The 23396-nt window shown below is 38.7% G+C and overlaps 1 protein-coding gene across 2 annotated transcripts in view; it reads left to right on the top strand.

Moving 5' to 3' along the window:
- The window catches only part of CLIC4 (chloride intracellular channel 4), a 33149-nt gene extending 13660 nt beyond the window's left edge, over positions 1–19489 (top strand). For both annotated transcript variants that reach the window (XM_055799733.1, XM_027782051.2), the window contains exons 2-6: positions 5285–5394; positions 11038–11163; positions 12510–12616; positions 14236–14417; positions 15246–19489. In XM_055799733.1, coding sequence (XP_055655708.1) covers positions 5285–5394; positions 11038–11163; positions 12510–12616; positions 14236–14417; positions 15246–15410 — 690 coding nt within the window. In that variant the 3' untranslated portion in view covers positions 15411–19489. The remainder of the gene's footprint in view (positions 1–5284; positions 5395–11037; positions 11164–12509; positions 12617–14235; positions 14418–15245) is intronic.
- The last annotated feature ends 3907 nt before the right edge of the window (positions 19490–23396 follow it).

Raw genomic sequence — 23396 nt, 5'->3', positions numbered from 1 at the left:
TCAAGTTAAACAATGTGTTTGCCAGGGTGCTTTCCCTGGTGGTAAATGAAAGCCAGGCTCTTCAGAGCTAGTTCTCAGTCAGTGTAACACAAGCAAAATACAAATGAAAAATACCAGCTTCCCTTGCCGTGTGTGGTGGTGCACTTTTTTCTGTTTGGTCCCAATCCATACAAGTGAAAACCTGGAATTCAGTGAAACAGATGTACTCAAGAACATAATCATACATGTTCTTCATGTACTTTATGTACTTCAAGCGGATAACGCTAACTTGATTTGGTAGTGAGAACTGAAAATTGGCCCTAATTGTTGGAAGGTTGGCATTATTTAGGAATAAAGATTTTTAGACTGGTTTTAGAAAAAAATTGAAATAAAACCTCCAAGTTTCTTGGTACAGAATGAGTATAATCTTGTTAAATTGACAGATAATCTAGGTTGATGTTAGTATAGAGAAGTCAACATTTAATATTTTCTTTACTCTGATGGTGATGAGGATTAGACACTGAAGATCACCTGGAATACTATGGCCTGAATTCAAAGACAAAGCAATGACAGGTTTCTGGCTTCTAATAGTGGGCTTAAGCAACACTGCTACATGATTACCTCCCTGCATGACTAAGTCATACAGAATTTCAGAATATTCTTGTAATATTTAAAGGTTTACAGTTTACTGTCAGCACAGCTGTATTCCAGTGGAGAAAACTGGTCTCAAAACTGACTCTCGCAGGAACATCCACCAGACTCGCCTCCCTCTGAAAAAAATCCTGATGTGATTGAAGAAGAATAATGTGTTGTTGTTGATGATGGGTTGTAACAGATCAGTGCTTTAGCTTTTGGTGCATCAAATAGAAGAAGATAGAAAACGGGCCTCTCGGGCAAACAGTTACATAGCAGAATTCCTTGGCTCAAAAGCACTAAAGCCAAAAGTTTCTTGGCATTCTGACTGCATTCCTTTTCCAGTATGTGCTCAGAATAACTTGGGATTTTTTGGAGCAGAAGTGGGACAAATGTTTGAATGTAGACATAAAAGTCTAGGCTCAGTTTAGCTGTTCACTGCAGCTTTGAAAATGCATTAGGTTTTGTTCGGAACACTTTATATTAATGGACTGTGATCCTTGTTTTTCTGATTAAATAATCCAAAAAGCCTGTCTTGCTTAAACAAAAGCAGATGCTGTTTGTTGTTTGCTCATTTTGAATGTTACACTTGCGTTGGGAGAGAAGCAAAGTTTTGGTACCACTTGGCATTACAGTGTAAATGCATTTGACCTTTTTTGGCCCTCATTGATCACTTTGGTTTTGGCTTAGGTAAGCGGACCTTAATGAAAGCCACAGTTTGGTGCTACACCTTAAATTTTAAACAATTTTTCATTCAGTTCTGTGACGTAAAAGTAGCTTTGCCTTGGGTTCCTGATGGGCTAAGATATTTTTTTTTTTAATTAGAATAAACAAAACTGCCTTCTGAATTTGATTTTGGTTTATTTCAGTGGCAATTCTAAAACCTTCCACTAAAAATAATAAAGCTTCATGGTGGAATTATATTGTATGAAAGAAGGCATGTGGTTTAATCCAATACCCTAACTTTCTTTCAAACTGTATTGTTGTTGCAGTTGATGGATCCCGGGAAGTCTGTCTGATATAAACATGTTTAACATCTGTCATTAACATTAATTTTTTTTTCCTGTGCCCTTGGAACTTTGCTGGTGAAGGGTCACTACTTTTCCCTATCACATTGATAGGTGGCAAAACCTGGGCAGCCTTGATGTTATAACGAACTCCTGAGTTCAGGAAGAACCCTGAAGTTTTGTAATAACAAATCTTCATATTTGGTTCTGTCTGCAAAGAGTTTATTTTGTGCATAGGGGAACCATTTTGCTTTTTCATCTGATGCTATCACCGAAAGTATTTTGGTTCTCTGCTTCTGAGTAATGTCTTACTTTCTATATCTGATGATGGATCATAGATCTTAAAAGCTCTTAATCAGCCCTCTGCAGTGAATTTTTTAATTCACAACTCACAAAGGAACAGCGACTTGTAAGAACTAGTTGTCTTCCAGATGCATGCCTGTTTTACATTAGGACACTATTCATGCATTTTCAAATATTGGCTTGAAATTAGTGGAGCTGACTAGGTCTTATCTAACTTAATATTCCCCTCAGGCAATGTCTCCATTACGTTTGTTGATGTTATGGTACTGAAGCTAAGCCTCTGGACTTCATTTGGTGCTGAGGATCATCTGTACATTGATGGCAGGCAGTTGCATCCCAACGATTCTTTCTTTATTATTTATTTATATTATTTATTATGATTACATGCCTTTATTTTTTCTATTTAAAGGTTTCCTTAGTCTGTATCAGATGAGATCTCTGGCAATGTATGTCATATGGCTTCAGCTCTGGCCCCTGGTTTTGCGGTCAGAAGTGCTAAATAAAAGGTGAAGAGGGAGGAGAGCTGATTAGGTCATGTACTGACTCCTGGAAGCATGGCTTGTGCAAGCAAACAGGCTGAGGACCTGCTGAGTGTGGCAGCCGGCGGCAGCTCCAGAGTCGCTAGAGAACAGCGGTGTGAACAGTACCAGTGAGGTGCCTCAGGGCTTTATGCTCTTAGGGTGTTGCACTTTGGTGAATGCCCACATTCTTCCTCTTACGTCATAGTAAATGTGTGGGAGCTTTTCCATCCGAGGAAGTGAGGTAAAGCTTAACTGAATGGGGACATGCATGCCTGTGCCGTTACTGCGCCGTAACTCATGTGCTTTGGTTTAAGTAGCATTGTTGAAGTTGCCATAAAACTTGAAGACTGAGGTCAGTTCTGAATCAAAGAATTGTTTCCACTTCAGAGTGTGAATTAGCCCAGGCAGTACAAAACGTATTTTCCTTAGATGGAATGAAGTGTTGTTTTTTTCAATATTGTTTTTTCAAAGGTCGGTAAGATCTTGCATGTAGTAAAAAAAACCCCAACCAACCACCAAACCAAAAGAAAAAGTAGATAGATTACTATAAATCTACATTGGCATAATTTACCTGCAGGAAATGTTTGTTCCAGTGTAAACACAGTGATGTAACTGTAGTGGAAAATTCTAAAATATACATTGCTATCTGGAGGGATGGCATTGCAGTTAAATATTAACATCCATAAAAGCATACAGCTATTGGGAATAGACTGCAGAGTGAAGTCTTTCCTTATGTGAGCATCTTGTGAGGTAGGAACACATCAATCCATATAGTAGCTAGAATCCTTACAGCACAATAGAAAACTGTGGATTGAGCTAGTATAAATTACAATGCCTAGAGTAACCAAATTGACTGTTTTATCCTTTTTATAGCTGCTTTTAGAATTTAGTCTCCTGACCACTTGAGAAGTCACATGTCAGTTTTTAAGTCAATCTAGTATCATTAATCCACTGCAAGTTTTACGTTCCTTTCCAAGGACAGAGGTGGCATTTTGAAATTCATGGCAGAAAGACAACTTCTTTTTTCTTTTGGATCTTTGTTGATGACACTAATAAAGGTTTGAAGAAAAAAGTCTCTGTGTATTCTCCACAGCAAAGTATTCAGAAGAATAGTCAGCTCTGACAGGAGGGATATTTGTAGAAATGAGACCGTAACCTTGAGGCAACATAAATCAATTTATGAATACTCATTTTCTGGTATTCATTGACAGCTATTAAGGAAATCAGCCTTATCTGCAGAAGCACCGTGAGTTTTTAAAAAAGAAGTTTCTGAATTTAACACAGTTTCATGGAAAATCTGTTTTCCTGGTTTTTGAAAATCCTGCTGTTAGAAAATCCTACTGTTACTCTTCTTAACGTGCAAACTTCATTCTCCTCATTGTGGTTCCCAATCCGTGTGTGGCTGGGAACTGGCAGAGAACTGAAGAAAAAGTGGAAGAAAAAGTAGTTCCTTTGCCTGAGTGTCTAGGCCTTTCTCTAGTTCTGGTCCTAAAGCTTAGTTCTTGTAAACTCTTACCAACCAGATACTTATAGTCTGTGCTTGGTGAACATAATTGTTTTCTGTCATTTCTCTGAGGAGTACAGCCAGCATATCCTACAATATGTTTTAAAATGGCCTAGGGAATGGGTAATAGTAATGATAGAAGAATTAGCGAGGCTTTGAGAATTGTACTGATAAAAATTATTCCTGGAAGTACTCAAATAAAATGCTTTGAAACTTGCCTAATGTAGAGTACATGTCAAGATAATCTGACATATGTGGCTGTTTTAACTAGTGAACCGGTTTTCTTTTCAGAGGGTTGAATTTTATAACAAGATTCAATGTTTTGCATGTCTAATTCTAGCCTAAAAACTAAGATTTTCCAACTCAGCAATACATACTTCATTGTCAGAGCAATCATGAGATGCATGCCATCACTGGGAGCTCTGGAGCGGCTTACTGTTGCTATGTATGGACCTTTGTTGTGGTAGGACAAAGACTTACTGATAAATTGCCTATAAAAAGTGCCTTTGGAATATAACTTTATTGTCAGTGAAGTCTCTATGTACTTACAGTTAATGTCTTTCCTTACAACACCTGCAATACAATAAAGATTCATAGTTCCTGGTTGCAGTTGGCTCACTGTAGCACTACACAGCAAGAGATACAAGCAATAAACTGGAAGATGACTATGTTTAATTAGCTATGCTTTATAGAAGGAAAAAGAATAGTAAAGAACAAAGAACAACATTGACATTGGAAAACTGCCATCAAAAGGTGGGGCTGCTCAGATGGGTACGATTAGCTGCCCTTTCTTGACTATTAAGAGCGGTTGGATCATCTTCAGTGTGAAAGATAACTTTGTCTGAAATGTTGTTTTGCTACATTTTCTGAGCAGCTGTTGGAGGACATGACAAATAGGTTAGTTGACTTCATAAATATGCAGATTTCACTGTAATAAAATCCTCATTGTCTGTAGCAAAAAATAATTAGAAGGTGCAAGTATTAAAAAAAACCAAAACAAAACACTGCAGAAGTCTGTGCATACCTTGAAGAGTATTTCAGTATTCTGAGGATGTTCATCATTGTGCATTATAGGGAGATACCTTCAGGATATCTGGTCTAGATGTGTCAGCTGGACTTTGAGAGCAAAGGAGTGTTCCTGCAAGGTGATACTAGGTTTGGCTATAAGCTTCTTATAAGGGTCTTCAGAAGAGTTAGTGATGTGAAGGCTGTACAGGCAGTAAAACCCATGGTCTGTTACTGAGTCTGAGTCTGTCTTTAAAGATCTTTCAGTAATTGTAAGCGTGTGTAGGTGGCACAGTCCTGCCTTCTAATTAATGATCTGTTCTCTTCTGCAGGCTGGCAGTGATGGTGAAAGCATAGGAAACTGTCCTTTTTCTCAGAGGCTGTTCATGATTCTTTGGCTGAAGGGAGTGGTGTTTAGTGTCACAACGGTTGACCTAAAGAGGTAAGAAATACCTGGTTTATCTGACAAGCAAGAGCACACAGCACACTTGGTGTAACAAATGTTTGTCTGGGGCTTTTCAAACTTGCATGGCTTATTTTCTGAAACTGAAAAGAAAATCTGTCCTCATAAATACTAAGAGGCAACCTTGATGTAAATGGGGCATTCATTGATGGTTGTTTACAAGTATCTGTAACCAAAACGAATGGGTCTGATAAATTCTCTTGAACTTGTTAAATACCTGTACGGTTATTTAATTCCTGTAAAACTAATAGCTGACATGAAGTCTAATAACTGAATACTGACTTACTAACTTCACACCGAGATCCCACAGGTGAAGACTGCTAGATCATCCAATCTTTGATCAAATCTCCAATGAATATCGGATAACTGTCGCAACTAATGTACAGCCTATTCATCTTGAAAGATTTTAAGATATTGATTATTATGCAATAAGAATAAAAAGTGTGAAAACATCTGTCCATGAGGTAAATATGAGTGAGACAGAAGTGAAATGGGTAGGAATAAAATCTAAAATATTCTCCCTTTGTGTAGTGTTAGCCAGATATGTCACAATGCTGTGTGTCACCTAAACTGGAACTTCTCCATCTAAGAAATGAATATCTTGGTGGCTAAGAAGGGTGAGATGTTAATCCATGAGTCTTAATTTCCTAAATTGGGTATACTTTTATTAGAAGTGGTAATGCTAAATTCAGCAGAGGCCTTATATTTGTTTTTTTGTGTGAAGTAATGTTTTCACGGTGCTAATGTAATGTTAGTTACTGAACTCTGGAGAGAGGAGAGACTGCCAGTGCTTACAAACTTCATTTTCAGAAATAAAGCCAACAGAAATATACAGTGCTCTCCAGCGAACCAAGTGTAAAACATGTTAAGAAAGAAATCACCCTGCTAGACTTAACCTTTTCTTGTAATTTTTTTGAAGGAGGTGACTTGTTCCAATTTTTAAAAATCACTGAAGTTGCTGCTTCAGTGCTGGCAACTAGTTTTAAATACTTCCATGTGTAGTAAGGCTGAGGCAGTCCACTCAAACGGAGAGGGAAAAAGCAGCTTTTGTCAACTGTGTATGCATTTGTAGCAGCTTAAAGATCTTCTCTGGCCCATGTGGGATTTTACTGCAAATACAGTTGTTGCTGCCGGCGTGCACAAACCAAATATATCATATCTTCCATTTAGCACTGCATGTGGTGTGTGGAAACCTCAGGAGTAAAACTTGTGCTTGCGTGCTGTTCGTAGTTTTGGACTTCCGTTAATTTTAATGATGGTGTTATTTAACCTATTGCAGTTATTGGGGGGGTGGGGGTGTGAGAAGAAGGTTGAAAGAGACGTTTTCTGCTTGGAAGCATTTTTACTGCTGAATAGTCTGAGAGATACCATTAAAATGCCAAAGATGCCTGATGAATTGGTTTTATTTGTGTCCCTTTGGCAACTTTGAGTTAATTGGTTGGGGGCATGGGATGTAAGACTGACTTTTAGAACTTAAACTAGTTGCAGATGTTTAAAATTGTCCTTTCTTACACAAGGAAAGCTAGCTTTTCTTTTTTTTTTTTTTGTATTGAGGAGGGGAAAACACAAAATAAGTACAAAATTAACAAACTTCATGGGAATAGGTCAAATAAACTCTTTTGTTGTATACTGAATGTATTTTCGGGTGAAGGACTGCTGAAGCTAATTCAGATTTGAATAGATGTTGATACAAACTTAATTTCTTTTAGACTTTATTTAAAGCTTCATAAATACAAATCCAACCTTCTGGATTGTCTTAATACCTCCTTGTAGTGTTGTTTGTAGAATATCCAGTTCAGCCAACTGCTCAAGTGGAAATGCTTTATACCAGATGGTGTTTCTTTCACCTGTTAGAATTAACAGAATGATAAAGGTACTAGATGTTGCCTTAATACTTCTAATTGTGTCACAAGGAACTGCTTTTACAAGTACATTATTCAATCCAATTGCCCTCTCTTCTTTTTGTTCCTGTTAAAGACACAAACTTGTGGAAGAGCTGGATATTGATGGTTTTAAGCATCTGAATTTATTTTGCTAGCCAAAAAAAAAGAAAATGAGCTTACTTGGAAACCATGCTTCTGCCTTATAACGTAATTTCTACACAACAGTAAGGCAAGCTGTGTGAGGCTTAAGGTCATGGTTGGGTACAAAAGTTCGCAAGCAAGTAACTTGGGCACAGGAAAAACTGAGTCTGGTTTGACTGATTCTGTGGCGTGTATTTTCCCCATCTATAACTGCATTGGACATCATACTGTGCTAACAAAAGAACATTTTGCAGTTCTCAGTTCTACTGTTAAGACACAAAAATATGCACATAGGCAAACGAAGTGGGATGTACCACCCTTTCAAAGAAATCAGGCATTTCTTGCTTCTGTTTAGTCAGACAGAAGCTTTATTCTTTCCCTGTTCAGAAGGAGCATTTCAGTGCTCAGAGATTTGACTTGTTCTGGTGACTAGAACAGAGTTGCAGTACATAAATCATTTGTTGGGCTTGTTACAATATTCAAGGCCAGGCTTGCATTCAGTTAAGTTTTGAAATCCCATTTTAAACATATTGATTGTGTGGTTTCACAATTATGTTGACAGCCAAAGATTAAACAAAGAGATTAGTAAATACCAAAGACTGTCCAGAGGTGAATACAACTTGAGCAGTATAAAATACTGCTTAGGAACTGGCAACGGTTGTTTTTTATTGCTGGCATTTCACACACACACCCACACACACCATGTTATTCTTCAGACACTCATTGGAGTACTTGTGTAATTTATAAATCACTCTAGAGCATGTTACGTTTGGGAGCTGGCTTTTATCTGATCTTCAAGATAGGATTTGAATGCTAGTTGCTCTTCTGGTTTGTGGTAAAGCCATGAAATATTTATACCTTAACTCTGGTGTTAAAGAGCCTGCCCACTTAATTAATGGTAGTCAGATATTTAAGTATGTGGCCCTACCTTCAAATACTCCAGTAAACTTTGGGGCAGGTACTAGTTACGGAATTGTTTTGAGTGGTTAGGGAATATTCTTTTTTTAAACAAAGCTGTCCAGCTTTATCTCTGAAGTAAACTTCACCATAAAATTTTTAATTGCCTTCCTGTTTGACTGTTAAGGGAAGCTGTACTCTTAGCCTTTTAAGGCTATTCCTGTGTACTCCTGGTACTCCAAAGACTGTGGCTTGTTATGTGGTAAACCAGGGTTTGTTTATGATCTACTGGCAGCAGCAGCAAACTGGAAGTCAAACCCTGTATTATGTTTGGGCTTTGGCTGTGGGCTGTTAATCTCTGCTTTCTTTTTCTTGAAAGACACAGGTGGTCTAAGTGGAGTGGCAAGAGGGGTTAATAAAATGCTCTGGGATCCTTGAGATGAACTCTGATTCTTTGGGAAACTTTTGGTTAGTTCATTAGTCTGTTTCTGAAATAAAATCTTTTCTTTGATAGTATTAGTGCAAATCTGGTAGTCTTGCCTGTGTTTGTTTTTAAAATAACATTCCTTTTGAGGAATTTTATCTAGCCAACATGCGAAATTGGAAGTGAGCCACGATGACTTCCTGTAATTGTTGTGCGTTACAACACTGTATTTAAATGAAGAGTTTAAATTACTTAAAGCATTAACCGATGGCAGACTTGAAATCCTAAAAGTAAGAGGTTGATGGCAAGTATTAGTGAGAAATAACTTCTTAGAAGCTTATTGAAAATGATAAAATTCTTGTATTAATAATAAACACCTGCTTTTGGCCAGGCAACGGAATTAACACTGTTACATACGAGATTCAGTTTAACATACGCTGCCAAGTGCTCCTATCTGTTGTTGGTACACTTTGGCACTATAGGCTGTTGCTGTGTGGGCAGGACATGAAATTCTGTCAGGGGTTTCTTAATTTTGTAAGAAATGGAGCATTTCTACAAGATCAGCTTGTAAACTGTGCTTAGTTTATGGAGCCTATGAGTGCTATCCCTGGAAAGACTGCTTTCTCATGCTACCCCAACTGACCATGTTTGTGCTTATTACTCATCTAGTTTCCCTGTCCGGTACAGTCAGGAGGTTTTCTTGAACTGTAGTTCCAGTGTCCAGTAAATCCAGTTTCTGGATGCCTGATGCTGGCTGACAAATGTGGCCACATTGTACAAAGCACAAACCCAGCTCAAAGGTTACGGTCTGGTTTGGATTTGTTCAAACAGTAACAGAGGGGCAACTTCCACCCTGGCAAACTTTCTGCAGGAGCTGATATCTTTTGTTGTTCCTCACCCAGTGTAATGTTAGCAAAAGGTGGCGGTCATCCTGTAGTGTGTGCTCTGGTCAGCTTGACAGAAATGTAATTGTACAGTCGTGCCTCACCTGGATCGTGTGTACTGTCGGATGTTAGGACACAGGGGTGGCTGGGGGAACTAGGAATTGCAGACTGTCCTCTAAAACGTGGAGAAGTTCTTGGAGAAGTCAGACAGGCTGTGTCCTTCTGAGTAGTCATCCTGGACTGCAGTTAATAGCTTCATCAGAGGGAGATTTTAAGTGCTGCTACTGAAGAAGTGCCGAGCAGTACTGTAATTTTATTTCTGCTTGCACTGAGGCAGTTGCACTAGCATGGGACTAATACCATGATGATGTACTGGGGAGAAATTGGCTGCAGCTTTTTTAGATGGTGCTTTAGATTTTGTAGCTTGTAATAGATCCTCATCTCATTATTGACTTCAGCTTTGCATCTGAATCTGCTGAGGCAGCAGATGTGAGAGCTTTACATTAAAGAGTAAGTTAGGCATTTTGGGGTGAAGGAGTAGGTAGGTGTATATGCGCAGCTAACACGTAGGCTCCTAGATAAATGCCTGCAGTGTTGTTCCTTGTCACTTCAGCATCAAGGCACAACTAGAGAAGAGAAGCCAATTGCTTATAAAATAGACTGGCTTAGCTTGCTAAGTATGAGAGAGGAACTGGAGTGAACAACGGGAGGTACTGCCAAAACTGACTTAAGATTCAGAAACGTATGAGTATTTTAGCTTGATTCTGTTTCTCTTGCATCTAGTCATACTAACGTCGAGGATTCTCCTCCCTTTGCCCAAGTGTGCTGCTCTTATTTGTCAATAGCTTTTTTCACTGGAGGAAGCTTTAAGCATCATTTTTAAATGCTTAATTTTAAGCATCTTGTCACCTTGTCTAGAACCAGATTCTGTGTGCACATAATAAATGGCTTATACATAGTGCTCTATATCAGACTTGCTTATTTCCAGAGAAGCTCTGTGTAAAGGGGGAGGATTATCACTGAGTGCAGATTATGCTATATATAAACTGTACTACAGATCTTGGGAGTGTGTTTGTGTGGTATGTATATCCTGCCCCCCCCCCCCCCCCCCCCCCCCCCCCCCCAGTCAACAGTAAATTGACTTGAGAAAACATATAGCCCGAGATAAGAGGAAGCAGTTGTTTTTAAGTGTTTGAAATTAATTGTTATCAAGTATATATTGAAAATGCTAATTAAGCTCTAAAGTCGCTTTTTAAATAGAAAACTGGTGATATCTTTTTTAAAACTGCAAGTATGTGAAAACCTCAGGCAGTGCTTTTGTGATGGTAGCAATGAAAGCTAGGGTCGTGGAAGTCCCATGCTTACTTTTGCGTTGGTTTGTATTTCACCCTAGAAAACCAGCAGACCTTCAAAATTTGGCTCCAGGCACTCATCCGCCCTTCATAACTTACAATGGTGAAGTGAAAACAGATGTGAATAAGATTGAAGAGTTCCTGGAAGATGTTTTGGCTCCACCCAAGTAAGTGTTAAAATGATGATTTGTCACCTTAGATTTAAACAGAGTGTTCTCTCAGGGGTTTTCTGCGCTAATTAAGATGTTCTTCAGCATCAATAAACTGAAGATAAGACATTGAAAATAGCTTGGAGTCCTTGCTTGTCATACCCTTTCTCCCTCTAGCTCCCTCATCTTTATGTTAAAAATTTTCTTGTAAAGATTATTGTAAAATTGGCCTTTGTAGAGTTCTGTCATTCTTCCTGCGGTTTTCAGACTAAATGACTTTTCCTTTTGATGACTGGGGCAGGCTATTCTGATGCTGTGTCTACATAATATAAATCAAGGTGAGCGTGCTAGGCGAAACTTAGGCCTAACTCCGTAATAAACTGTTGTGGGAATCTGTTTTAAGGAGATATGTGGTGTCCTTTTGGAGACTTGTATTTGCGGTCATTCTCCTAGAAGTAAGGAGTTACTTAAGTCTTCAAGAATTTGGCGTGTTCTCACCAGGAATGTCAGTGAACTTTGTATTTAATGTTACATTATTTTTTTAACTCCTTCCAGCTTTCTATAAGCAGAGGGGCAGTTGATGATTGTACAGAACCAGTGATTACTAAATGCAACTTGGAAATAATTTTTTTTAAATTAATTCCTTCATACTAGGAATAGTGATGAGTCCTGGAGATTGATTGTGTAGTTTTTGGAAATTATGGTAGAATACTGAATACTTTTTAAAATAATTAGATTACACAGCACAAGCGTGAGAAATGTGTTCAAACTTTCTCTAAACTGTCGGCTTTCTTCTTCAGCTGGCAAGCAGTTGCAAAATGTGGACACTGCCTTTAGCAGACTGAACTGTTTTGTCTTTTTAGTGTGGCAAGACTCCAGTTTTTTTCTTAAAAGATTTGGAGCCTGTGATATTCTGGGAGAGCTGATATTAATTTAAATGAAAAAAAAATCTCCAGTGAACAGAGGATGGACAAGAGTGTTTAATTTGTTACGTGTTTGGTCCCTAACTATATTTTTGTTTACAGAACTGTGATGAGTCCCCTTGGCAGCACTGCTGTGCTAAAGGGAGCTTGCTCCTGTGACCCTGGGCTGTTTCAGACCCTCTGTGCTTGAAACAAATGCCTGATTCAGAAAGCAGAAACATGCTTTGGTATTCCTCTGAAAAGTGATTGAAAAGTGCTGGGCTTAAAAAAATCTTAAATAGAAGTCTATGATACTACACTTAAAAACTGAGTCTGAAATGGATAAATTGGTAAATACGTAATGTAGAATATTTTTAAAAAGGGCCTTTTTGTGCTAGTTAATATATTGATGAACATTATTCTGCTAAATGTGCTGTAGATCTATTCCTTTCTACTTTTTAGGTACCTAAAACTTTCACCAAAGCATCCAGAGTCAAACACTGCTGGAATGGATATATTTGCCAAATTTTCTGCATTTATCAAAAATTCTAGACCAGAAGCTAATGAAGGTGAGTTGCTTGGGGGCTGATAGCTGTGCACACGTTGTTTCATTATTTTGTGTTTTTCAGAGCAGCTTTACCATGAAGTGTCTCCCTGGCAAATTTTGCTGCCTGTTGATGGACACTTGAGGAAGTGTCATGAATTAGACCTGTGGTTTAAAGTTAGTGGTCAGAGACAAAGATTTCAACGCTTCCCAAGAGAACTTCAGTTAGCGTTCAGTTTCTGATACGGGAGATAGCCAGCATAACAAACATGCAGGCTAATATTGTGTCATAGTTCTGTTTCCACATCTTTTCATACCCCTTTCTCAGCTCTTGTCTCAGATAATTTTGGGACAGGGTCTGTATTTTCTGTGCTTGTTAGAAGAGCACTGGCCATTGCAGAGTTCCAACTAGTGTATCTGTGCTTTATTTAGCGTATGTCCCATGTTTCACACTCAAGTCTCAGTCCTTTGATCTTCCTAGCTACATACATGTTATTTATCACCTGAGATCCCACTCTGGGGTTGTGTTGGAAGGGTAGGAGCCTAAATGGTTCTCTTGTGAAAAAAAAATATGCTAAATTTACTAAAATCCTTTTTAGTAGGATATGCATGGTTTGTAAATATTCCTGGCATTGAAACTTATGCAACAGCCACTCAAAACTCTTGAACTAAGTAGAAATTATTTTAATGTCCAGAGCCAAATCCCACGCAGAATTTGTGTCATGCCCCAGCAGCTGAGTTTCCATGCATTTGCTGTGAGGCCTTTCTGCACACTTGATTATTTGACCTTTCTAGGACTGAGGGCTCCCATTCAGAACCCTGACATAAGCTTAGTTCACGTCACTTTCTTCAAAGGATTAAGACCTTTCTGTGTGGAGACCACATAGTAGATGGATGTTGGGACATCAAGGAGAGAGAAAGGATGCACAATTAGACTTTGAAATAGTTGAGTACAAACCTTTTGTCCTCAGTGTACTTGCAGAGCAAACTTAAGTCAGGGAATCGAATGCCTTTCTGCTGTATTTCAAATGGGGAGGTGCAAAATACTTGCAAAAATTCGAGAAATGCTTTTGCCATTTTGTGGGGTGTGCTGCCCTCTGCCGCTGTATTCCATAAACCTCCTTGGTAGTCTGCCTGTTTAGTTGTGGCTGTTAGCTGAGCATGTGACATTAAACAGATTATGTTTAAATTAATAGAAACCCTAGCATAGCTTAATTCTAATTAGTTTAAGCCAGTTAGGAATAGTCTTAAGAAACTGACATAAGCCACTTTTAAAACCAAAAATAAACACTTGTGGACAGTCTTAGAGTATATTAAATTAGTGCAAACTCATGTATAAACCAGATTTTAAATGACTTGCATCTGTGTGATACTTAAAGGGATTCTAGTTCCGTTTCAGTGTTACTAGTGTCCATGAAGGCAGCTCCAGCAGTAGTGTTGCCACAAAAATTATATGAGGGTTAAAAATCCTTCAGTATGTGGTCTGTTCTGGGCCGTACAGTGATGCGGATTTTTTAATATTTTTTTCCAGATCTGTTACTAATATCTAATTGTAATTGTACACTAATATGTAATTGGCTCTGAAAGTTGTGTGCTGTGGTTTGGCTTTCTTTTTGGTTCTTAAAAGTGTTCCTTTCTCTGTAGCCTTAGAACGTGGCCTCTTGAAAACCCTCCAGAAACTGGACGAGTATCTGAACTCTCCTCTTCCCGATGAGATAGATGAAAATAGCATGGAGGATATTACAGTTTCTACCCGCAAGTTTCTGGATGGCAATGAGATGACATTAGCAGACTGCAACCTGCTACCCAAACTGCACATTGTCAAGGTAAATGCCTAGTATATCGCATAACATGTGATGATGAAGGACAAAATGCTTATGGTTTATGACATTCTGGAGTCCAGCTAATTTCAGCTGTTTGTAAGCTCCCATGTAAATTTAACAACAGTATTAACAGTCCATGAAATGACAGAAGATTTGGGTAGTTCACAAGGGCTTTAGTTTGGGGATAGAGCAGCTGAGTTCAGTGAAGGTGTGAACCAGTGGACAAGTTGGGCAGCAGATGATAAAACGGCACAAGCCAAAACCCATTTTATTGCACTGACGAATGTGGTCACAGGAAGTTGCAAAGCTTAAAAGAATGAGGGCGAAGAAGGAAAGTGAAAATCGTGTGACCAGGAAATGTTTGAAGCAGATGTCTTCTCACATCTGTCTGTTAATGACAAAGTAAATGACACAACGTGAAATACAGAGATTGCATTATTTTTAATTTTTTTTTTTAAAAAAAGTAGTCTGAAGCCTAGAAAGAGGAAGCCACCTAGAATAGCTACAGGAGTGATGTGCCTATATAATCGTGGTTTGATTTCTTTTCACTGTCTCCGATGATCTTTGTCAGTTTTGTACTGCAGATGGAGCCACAGATTAAGTTTCTGCCTGGGTGCAGAAGTAATTAGTTTGGTGAGGACAGTAATACAAATGAAGCAAGGCAGTGTGCTGCCAGGTCCGGGATATCCCAGAGGGGCAGGTAACTACTGACTTTAGAAGTGACTCTTGAGTGTACGTGTTGGAAGGATAACTTAGCAGGAGCGTGACAAGGACTGGAAAAGTGGTTTAAGCTGATTAATGTAAATTCATAATCTATTTCTTTTTTTCTAGGTGGTGGCCAAAAAGTACCGCAACTTTGAGATTCCCAAGGAAATGACAGGGATTTGGAGATACCTGACAAATGCTTATAGCAGGGATGAATTCACCAATACCTGTCCTGGAGACAAAGAAATTGAAATTGCTTACAGCGATGTAGCCAAGAGACTCACCAAGTAAACACCTGCAAAAGAGATGACTTCTTGCATATTCCATAACAATGCTTCTAACAGACTGCTCTTTTCATATAAGATAGCAATTTTTTTTGCATGAACTTGCAGTTATTCAAAGTTATGGTGGATAGACCAGGTACAGTAATTACCTAAAGTTTTCAGACTTAATTATAGGCTTGTTTTTCCTTACCTCCTTTCACAGCAAGTTTGAATATCATTAATGCAGTTATGTTAATATTGCACTGGGGTAACCCTTCAGTATGAAGGGTTATCTTGCCCCTACTGCTTTCCTTTGCAAACATTTGGTCCCTGTCTATGAATTGGTTTAGGATGCTGTCTTGCTATATGGTACAAGGAATATTTATGTATTTTGGAATTTATTGCTTTTCCAGAAGATCTGTAGACAATTGTCATATCCATGACACGTTGAACTGTACCTGCTTGTCTATCCTATTTACATATAGAAGGGAACTTATTATCCAAAAGAGCCATTTGCAGAATATTTGGCAATGTTTTTTTTAAAAAATACTCTCTTGGATTTGAAATCACAGTAGTGGTTGAGAATGGACTCAAATGTAAAGCTTGGATTTGAATGACCTCAGACATCAGGAAAGTTTGAATCTAGGCTTTAGTACTATAGCAGGCAGCTTGCAGTTCAGAGTTAGTGTTTAGTTGTGTCTTCAAGAGCTTGATGAGATTAAGAAAAACAACAAATTTTTAAAAAAATTGGCAATCTATGTTTGTCCCCAGTTCTGAGTTGCAGCAAATGAATAATTGTCAGGATGCCCTTTACCATCATGAAATCAGAAGAACTGGATGCTTGCCATCTGTTCACCTTAAAAATTGCAAGTGGCTTCCTTTTTGGTAGTTAAGAGCCTTTATTTTGTATAGGTCTTTCCGGTGATACTTACTTACAGAATCCGTGCTGTCATAAAGTACATGTAAACATTAGTGTCCTAGTTGATAAATAGCTACTGTATATGGTGAATAGCAGTGCAATGATTAGTGATGCAAGACTGAATGCTGATAGCAATTAAAGTGGGAGTCTTTCTGGGAACTTTTTTAAGCTGTTTCTTTCCTGAAGAAAGCTAAAGTGACCTTCAAAGATAACATTTGCCTTAAATTATAGTATGCATTTTTTCCTGAAAGGAAATCTATTAATTACTGTTGTAAAGAAATGGTGTGTGAAATCCAGTCTTTTATGTTGAATTTTTCCTAATTGCTTGTCTGTGCACCTGGAATTTTGCATAATCGTAATCATTGCACTACTATCGTCTTTTTACAGCAACACTGAGGAATAGCACTACAATCTTTTTAAAAGCAATTTTCAAATATTTCTAAACCAGGGAATAGTTTTCTTGTTTAAAATCATTGATTTTGATGCATGAAATAAACTACTAGGTTATTTTTAAAAGACCATCATAAACAACTCCAAAGAATGCTAGACCTTATATGCCTATTTTTTTGTAAAGATACTTTTATATTTAACTGATTTTAGAAGCTGGAAAGTGCTATTCCTGGTAGGTTGTTCTTGGAATATTTAACATTCTGCAATAACATGGAAATGCTCACGTAAACACTTTTATACACTAATTATTTTTTTTTTGTAAGCACTGGCTTTGTGAAAACCAGCCTGACTTTTCTAAGCATCCTGCTTTTGCTACTTTATATACCCGTGAAGTTAGTTTGACATAGAAGAGGTACAGTACAAGATCCATATTTGTATAACATGGCTTGTGGTGCCTTGTCTTGCCTTTCTAGAGCTAGAATTCCAATATAAAGGCAGTTAGCAATCCTGTTACGTGTCTTTTGAAGACAACCATAGATACACTTAGACCCTATTATGATTTATTACAGGGGTGGTAGGGCACAGAAAGAAAATTCTGCAGAGCGACCTGGTTAGGAAAAACTTAACTGTAGCCTTTTAATAATTACTGTATTCTAATGTCACGTTCTCATCCTGAATAAAGTTTCTCAGCCATAATAATCCTCTGTAGGGGTTCAGTCTTTGCTGCAACGTGACATCTAGGAGGAGGAACAATTTCAGCTTTTTTTGTTAGATAACAGCATTTTTAATGACACAGAGTGAAAAACTCCAGCCCTCATTGCTTTGGTGCTCTTTGCCATTGTATAGTTAGCCTTTTTTTTTTTCTTAAAAAAAAAAAGGAAGCAATGTGATTGTGGGCATATCTTTAAGTTTTTAATTCTACTTTAAAACCTAGATCAGGATGGCCCTTGGAAGTTGTCTGAGGTTGTGATAATTGCGCCTCATTCCTTTTAAAAGCAAATTAGCCATTGCGTGCACACTTTAGTACACCAGGTGATTATGTGCATGTGAGCATGAAAACACTTTCATGCAATTTTCTAGTGTGTGCGCTGCCTGCATATCAATGCACACAAAACTTAACTTGTTAAAATACCAGGCTTGTTGTCTTTTATAGATAATATATTCTCTCTACTTTTTAGGCAATCTTCAAACAATTGTAATACATTATATTCAGCATTAAGTATTTTAATGATTGTGTCTGAAAGCTTGTAAACAAAGTTAAAGCTCTCGCTGGAACTAATGTATTTCTTATCTCAGTACGATGGAGTATTGAACGTCGGAGGCTTTCCCTTATGGGTGTAATTCAAATGAGGACCAGGTTAGCAATTTCTGAGGCGGTTACCATATGATAGCTGTTAACTGTCCTGTGTGAAAGGAGTTGGTATCGTTTAGGCTTCCTATAGCACAGTTCTGTTGTGTTGTGGCAGAAGCTGGCCAGCCTCTTGCTGGCTTCAGCAGGGGCCAGGAATCTAATGGAGAACGAGCGGCTTTCACCTCTGTAGGTGATCCCTTCAGAGCAGCAGAGTCGAGCTAGGGTGGTGTGTAAAAGGCTTAGCGTCTGGTGTGGGTAGAGCACTTTCATCTGGCCCCAGTCACCAGCGTTACGTTAATTAAAAAAGCCCTTTCATAACTATGTAAATTTTTGACTTCTGTCAACTTGTTTACAATCTGATCTTTAAATGCATTTTTAATTTCATCAAACAGCAATTAATCTACCCCCTGTTTAAATTTAAAATGATGCTTCTAGCCCCTTCTACAATTTAAAAACAGCAGTTACCCTTTCAAGTAGGCATTCCAGTTTGCAAGTTGGTTGCATGTATTAGCATGCTGAATAACTTACTTTATTCTCAAGCTGAAATATGCTTAAATTCCCATTAAAACAGGTGACTTGTGTATTTCCTGAACATAAAGGGAAAACCCATCATCTTCACCCAGTTTTTGTGTGGGAGAAGAGATTATAGTATATGCATGATTATTTTTTTTTTCCCTCCGTAACAAAGCTTTCCTTCTTGATGAGATTCCTTACACATAAGAGCTGTCTGTTGAACAAGAGGCATGTGAACTCCTGAAACAATTTCATGCACTCCAGAGCTTTCCCGTCCGTCTACTGTTCACTGCTGGTCTTCTGTGTAAATATCCCACACGGACAGTCACAGCCGTGTAGCTTGTACGTTTGCATTTTCCCATAAAATTGGTGTTTTTTCCGCAATGGGCATGTCTAAACTGATTGAGAGTTGCATGCAGTTCCATGATAAGAAGAGAGATGTAATCAAGTTTTTATGCTAAAATAGCAAATTAGCATTTCGTATCAAAGGAACACAGACATGAATAAATTGAAGATGCTTGAGCCAAACCCACTGATGCCTATCTCAATGTAGAACAAAAAGTGGTGAAGTACAGTCAACTATTTTTTTACTCTTTGCCACTCAGAGTACTATCTGAATACATCCAATTAATATTTTCAGAAGAAGGCTTTATCCCAAGTGAAAAATATTTAATCTGCCTCAGAACCTGTGCCACCAACATTTTGTTTCTGGAGGGGGTGGGGGGGGATGGGAGAATAGTGGAGCAGAACAGGATATCGAAACTCCCATGACAGGACATCAAGAATTGGAGCGTTGTTTGCAGAAATACTTGAAGAGTTCATACAATTTATTGTAGTTTGCTTATGTCTTTCACTCTCTGGAACATCTTTTACAGATATACCAGTATACTGCTGGCAGCTATTGTTAAAAATAAAATTATATTTTCACTACCAAGCAGATCTTTCTCTTATTTCTGAAGACTACAGTTCTCTCGTGTAAGTTACGACTCGAATGTGGTGTGCTAAACTACAGAACAAAACTTCTTAGTAGTAATTATATTTTCAATTTTTGGCCTTTGTTTTTTTCAGTGGTGTCATGATTTGAGGCAAATACATGTTGTTTCTAGTAATACAGCAAACTGTTGTGCCCCTGAAAGTTAAGAACGAGTTGAGAAATAATGACTTCTCCTACAGAAATTATGAAAAGTGGGGGTTTTCAGATTTTAAGTGGAAACTCTTAAGAACATTAATTTTGGTAGCTGTTTTTTCTGTGGAATACTAGGTTTTCGGAGTTTAACTGTGAAAATTGATTAAAAAGACATCAGAAAAATTCGCATGTTTGGTTCAACTTGTTTCCACCCAGGTAATCCACTCAATTGCCATTTCAAGAGTCAAGACTGAATTGGTCCCATCTCCAGGTTTTAGGGATTTCAGACTCGGCGCCTTTATTCTGAGTTTCAGCCACGTTTCCCTACTGTCTTTTGCTTTCAAATATGTCTCAACTAGCCATGGTAAACACCATACACCCTTGCTTTTAATATGAGTATGTTAACTAGGTACTAGGTCTTCAGAGCAAAGACCACCAGCCACTAGTGGAAGTTTTCTTTAAAACTTCCTAAGCATTATCATGTCAATCTCTTGTCTGTCTTAGGAGTGTTTGAGGTGTATCTGGGGTCTGACTTTTGTTTTTGAAAGGAAATTTGTGGAATCCAGAAGACATTCCTGGAGCTTGTAATCAGGGATGCCATCGTCTGAGTTTGAGAATGTGCAGGAAAGTAACAGACGTGCTTGTGGTAGTAGAAATCCAGCAATTAAGCTCTTGGTAAGCGTACATACTTGTAGCAGTATATTATTTTATTGACTGCGAGGCTTGTGATCGGAGGTGGGTTTTGCAATAAGATTTGCAGTCAGTTTGTATGAGTGTGGTCACATACTTCCATGAAATGCAACGGGGTAGACCAGAAGGTAACGTAACACGCTCTTCAGGTGAAGAGCATGCTGAGAGGGAGTAGTCTTGAGCTGTGAAGGTGATGCTTGTCCTGCCTGGCAAAGGCAATAGTCTTAGGATATGCGAGAAGTATTTTATATAATGGCAATTTGCTGCAACAGCTGCTTCTGACTAGGTAATCACTTTTATATTTTTTGCTAGATCATGTTTTTAAGACATCTCAAGTGACTTCCAAGTCTGGTGTGGAAGTTTCCTCCTGAAAGTCCTAGTGAGAAACAGCTGGATTTTGACTTCAGTGAAAGTTACGGAACCCCCTCCCAAACAGTTCTGTTGAGCTGCTGACTGAGCAATGGAAAGAATGTAAGAGCTTGAGGGAAGCTAGGTGAGGCTGAACGTTTCGTACTTGTTTCTGACCTCTGCCATTCGCCCTGTTCTCAGGGACAGCACTGATCCAAATAATTTTGAGCTTGGCTTGATTCCAGGTTTCATAGTTTTGGCTTACCTCTCCAAAAATGTTGCCACATTCCCAAGGAAAACTGATCTAGATACTTGTAATGAACTTCAGTGGTTTAGGATCTGGACCACCTAAACTCTGATAAGTAGTAATTATGAAAATAGTTGATACCTGTTCACCTCAGTTGTAAGGACTGAGAGCAGCGCAGTGTGAGAACTGCAGTGACTACTGTGAAGTGTTGTGCCACCCTTCTCCCTCCTCCCAAATCAAAAGCTTTAGCTAGATCACAATTATATTTAAGGGATCATTTTCCTTTTGTTTGTACTCTGCCCTCTGCCCTGTTCTCAGCGTAATGATACATTGCAAATTGCTGTCAGGCTCTGGTACCAAGGGGGGCGGAGGGCGGCAGCGGCGATTTAGTGATGCTGAGTGGCTGATTCACCTTGAGATGCGTTTTTAATGGCACTAGGTTTGAAGTATCGGCACTGTGTTTGGAAATACCGTCTTAGATCCTTAGATACTTTTGTGATGTTTCACTAAGAAGATCCTAGAAATTAACTAGCATTTTGTTAGCATGGTTCCATATTTTACATAGGGTATTACACACATTTCAGAAGATTGATCTGATTTCTTTTGGTTCATTCCTTTAGCAATTGGTACACTTTATCAGAGCTCCAGTTTTCTTATTGCAAAGAGGCTAAAACATACTATTTGCCAAAAGCTTCAATAGTGTTAATTGTGCTGTGGAAATTCCAGAAACTATTTTCTAATTGCTTCCTCAACTCAGTTTTCATATAAACAGCAGCAAAATACGGTAGCTAAAAGGGTGAGGAGACCCTGGAAGTATCGCTGAGTACTCACTGGTGTAGGAATAAATCAATTTGTCAGAGAGTAGCTGAGATTTTTATGGAAGGAAAAAGAAACCTGGACAAACCTTTGTATTCAGTGGGATAGAAAAGGAACTCATTTGACGTGGTTGCCCGAGGGCTTTTGGACACTTGCTACAGTGGAAGCTAAGTATGAGCTGAATGTCTAAACATTTTTGCTGTCTCTGAAAGTCTCCAGGAGAAAGGGTGGATGTAGTGACTCATGAATCAAGAATAAGTTTAACTGTAGTGGTTCCCAAACCCTTCTGAGTGGATCACAGGTGGTCCAGGAGGCCAAGGAGCGCCTTTGATGGGCTTACATGAAGCCGGGGATAGCGTTAACAGGCTGAATGGTTGAACTTCTCAACATGAGAGGTTGACTGACCTTTTAATCACAAGCGTTTAGAATTGTTGCTCGAGGGCTTTACTTTCTTCATTGAATTCATTCTGCAAAAGCAAGATTCACCTTAAACTGGTGAATAGTTCACACCCAAATGCTTGGGTTTGCGGTGGTCTCCAGAAGTCAGTAGGCATAGTGGTGAGGCTTAAAGCAGTTTAATCTCTGATGAAAAAAATGCAGGAGCACTGGCAATAACAAAGCTCTTTAGTCTGGGTTAGTATTTTTCCAAGACTGCCAAAGATGTGTGGTGGCTGAGCAACTTGGGGTTGCAGTCACAGCGTTCAAATGTAACCAGAGATCGGGGGAGGTAAGTTAGTCAGGTGTCCTAATTTCTGAAAAGTATTAGCTCAAGATGACATAAAGAGCCTAGCTTTTAACCGAGAGAGAAATGAAAAGTCTGGAGGTAAGCAACCCTTCTCCCTGTGGATCCTACTGCACTTGGTCTTGCTGAATTTCTGATGAGCTCTCAAGCTGGTACTGGATGGTTTCCAGAGCTAGAAAAAGAGAACTCATGATTCTTTGACTCAAGAGAAGAACTTCTGTGTTCTTACCACTGGACAGAGAGATGAAAACAGTTGCTAAACAAAGATCAAACGTGAACTTTATAAATAAACAAACAAAACTGATGCTAAGGGACGTCTCAACTCCTTTGCCTACGGCAAAGGGCTTGGCAGGACCTAGAGAATGACTTTGTCAGTTTGCACATGGAATTCTTATTTTAAAGAGTCTGATTAAAGTGATACTGCTGCTCTTGATGAGTTTGAAGGTTATGCTGGTTAAAATGGCATTCGCTGTCCACACGCTGCTGAATGCAGGTTAGAGGAGAAAGTATTTACAGTGCTGAGCTCTCTCGATGTTGAATGTGGCAAAAATTTAAATGTGTGATTTAAAAAAGCTGATTGTGAGAAGCTACACTCAAAGGCAGCAGGTTTGATAGTGTGCCGAAAAGGAAGCTTAGTCATCTGCACAAGGCGCCAGTAAGGCAGAGCTCGGCAGCGGAGCGGTTTGTGATGTGCATTTCAAGCCTCCTGTTCTAGTCCTTCCCATAGGAAAATGGGACTGTGGGTCGCAGAAATGGGTTGGCTCAGCAACTTGTAAGAAGTGGTGGTTGGAGTGGGAGCAGAACTCAGAAGCAGATAGCCATTATTTTTACCTTTTTTCCTTCTCAAGTTTGAAGAGTGACGTGAACTGGGA

The sequence above is a fragment of the Falco peregrinus genome, chromosome 3 (assembly GCF_023634155.1).
Source record: "Falco peregrinus isolate bFalPer1 chromosome 3, bFalPer1.pri, whole genome shotgun sequence".
Classification (NCBI taxonomy): domain Eukaryota; kingdom Metazoa; phylum Chordata; class Aves; order Falconiformes; family Falconidae; genus Falco; species Falco peregrinus.
This window is presented reverse-complemented; position numbering and strand designations above follow the sequence as displayed.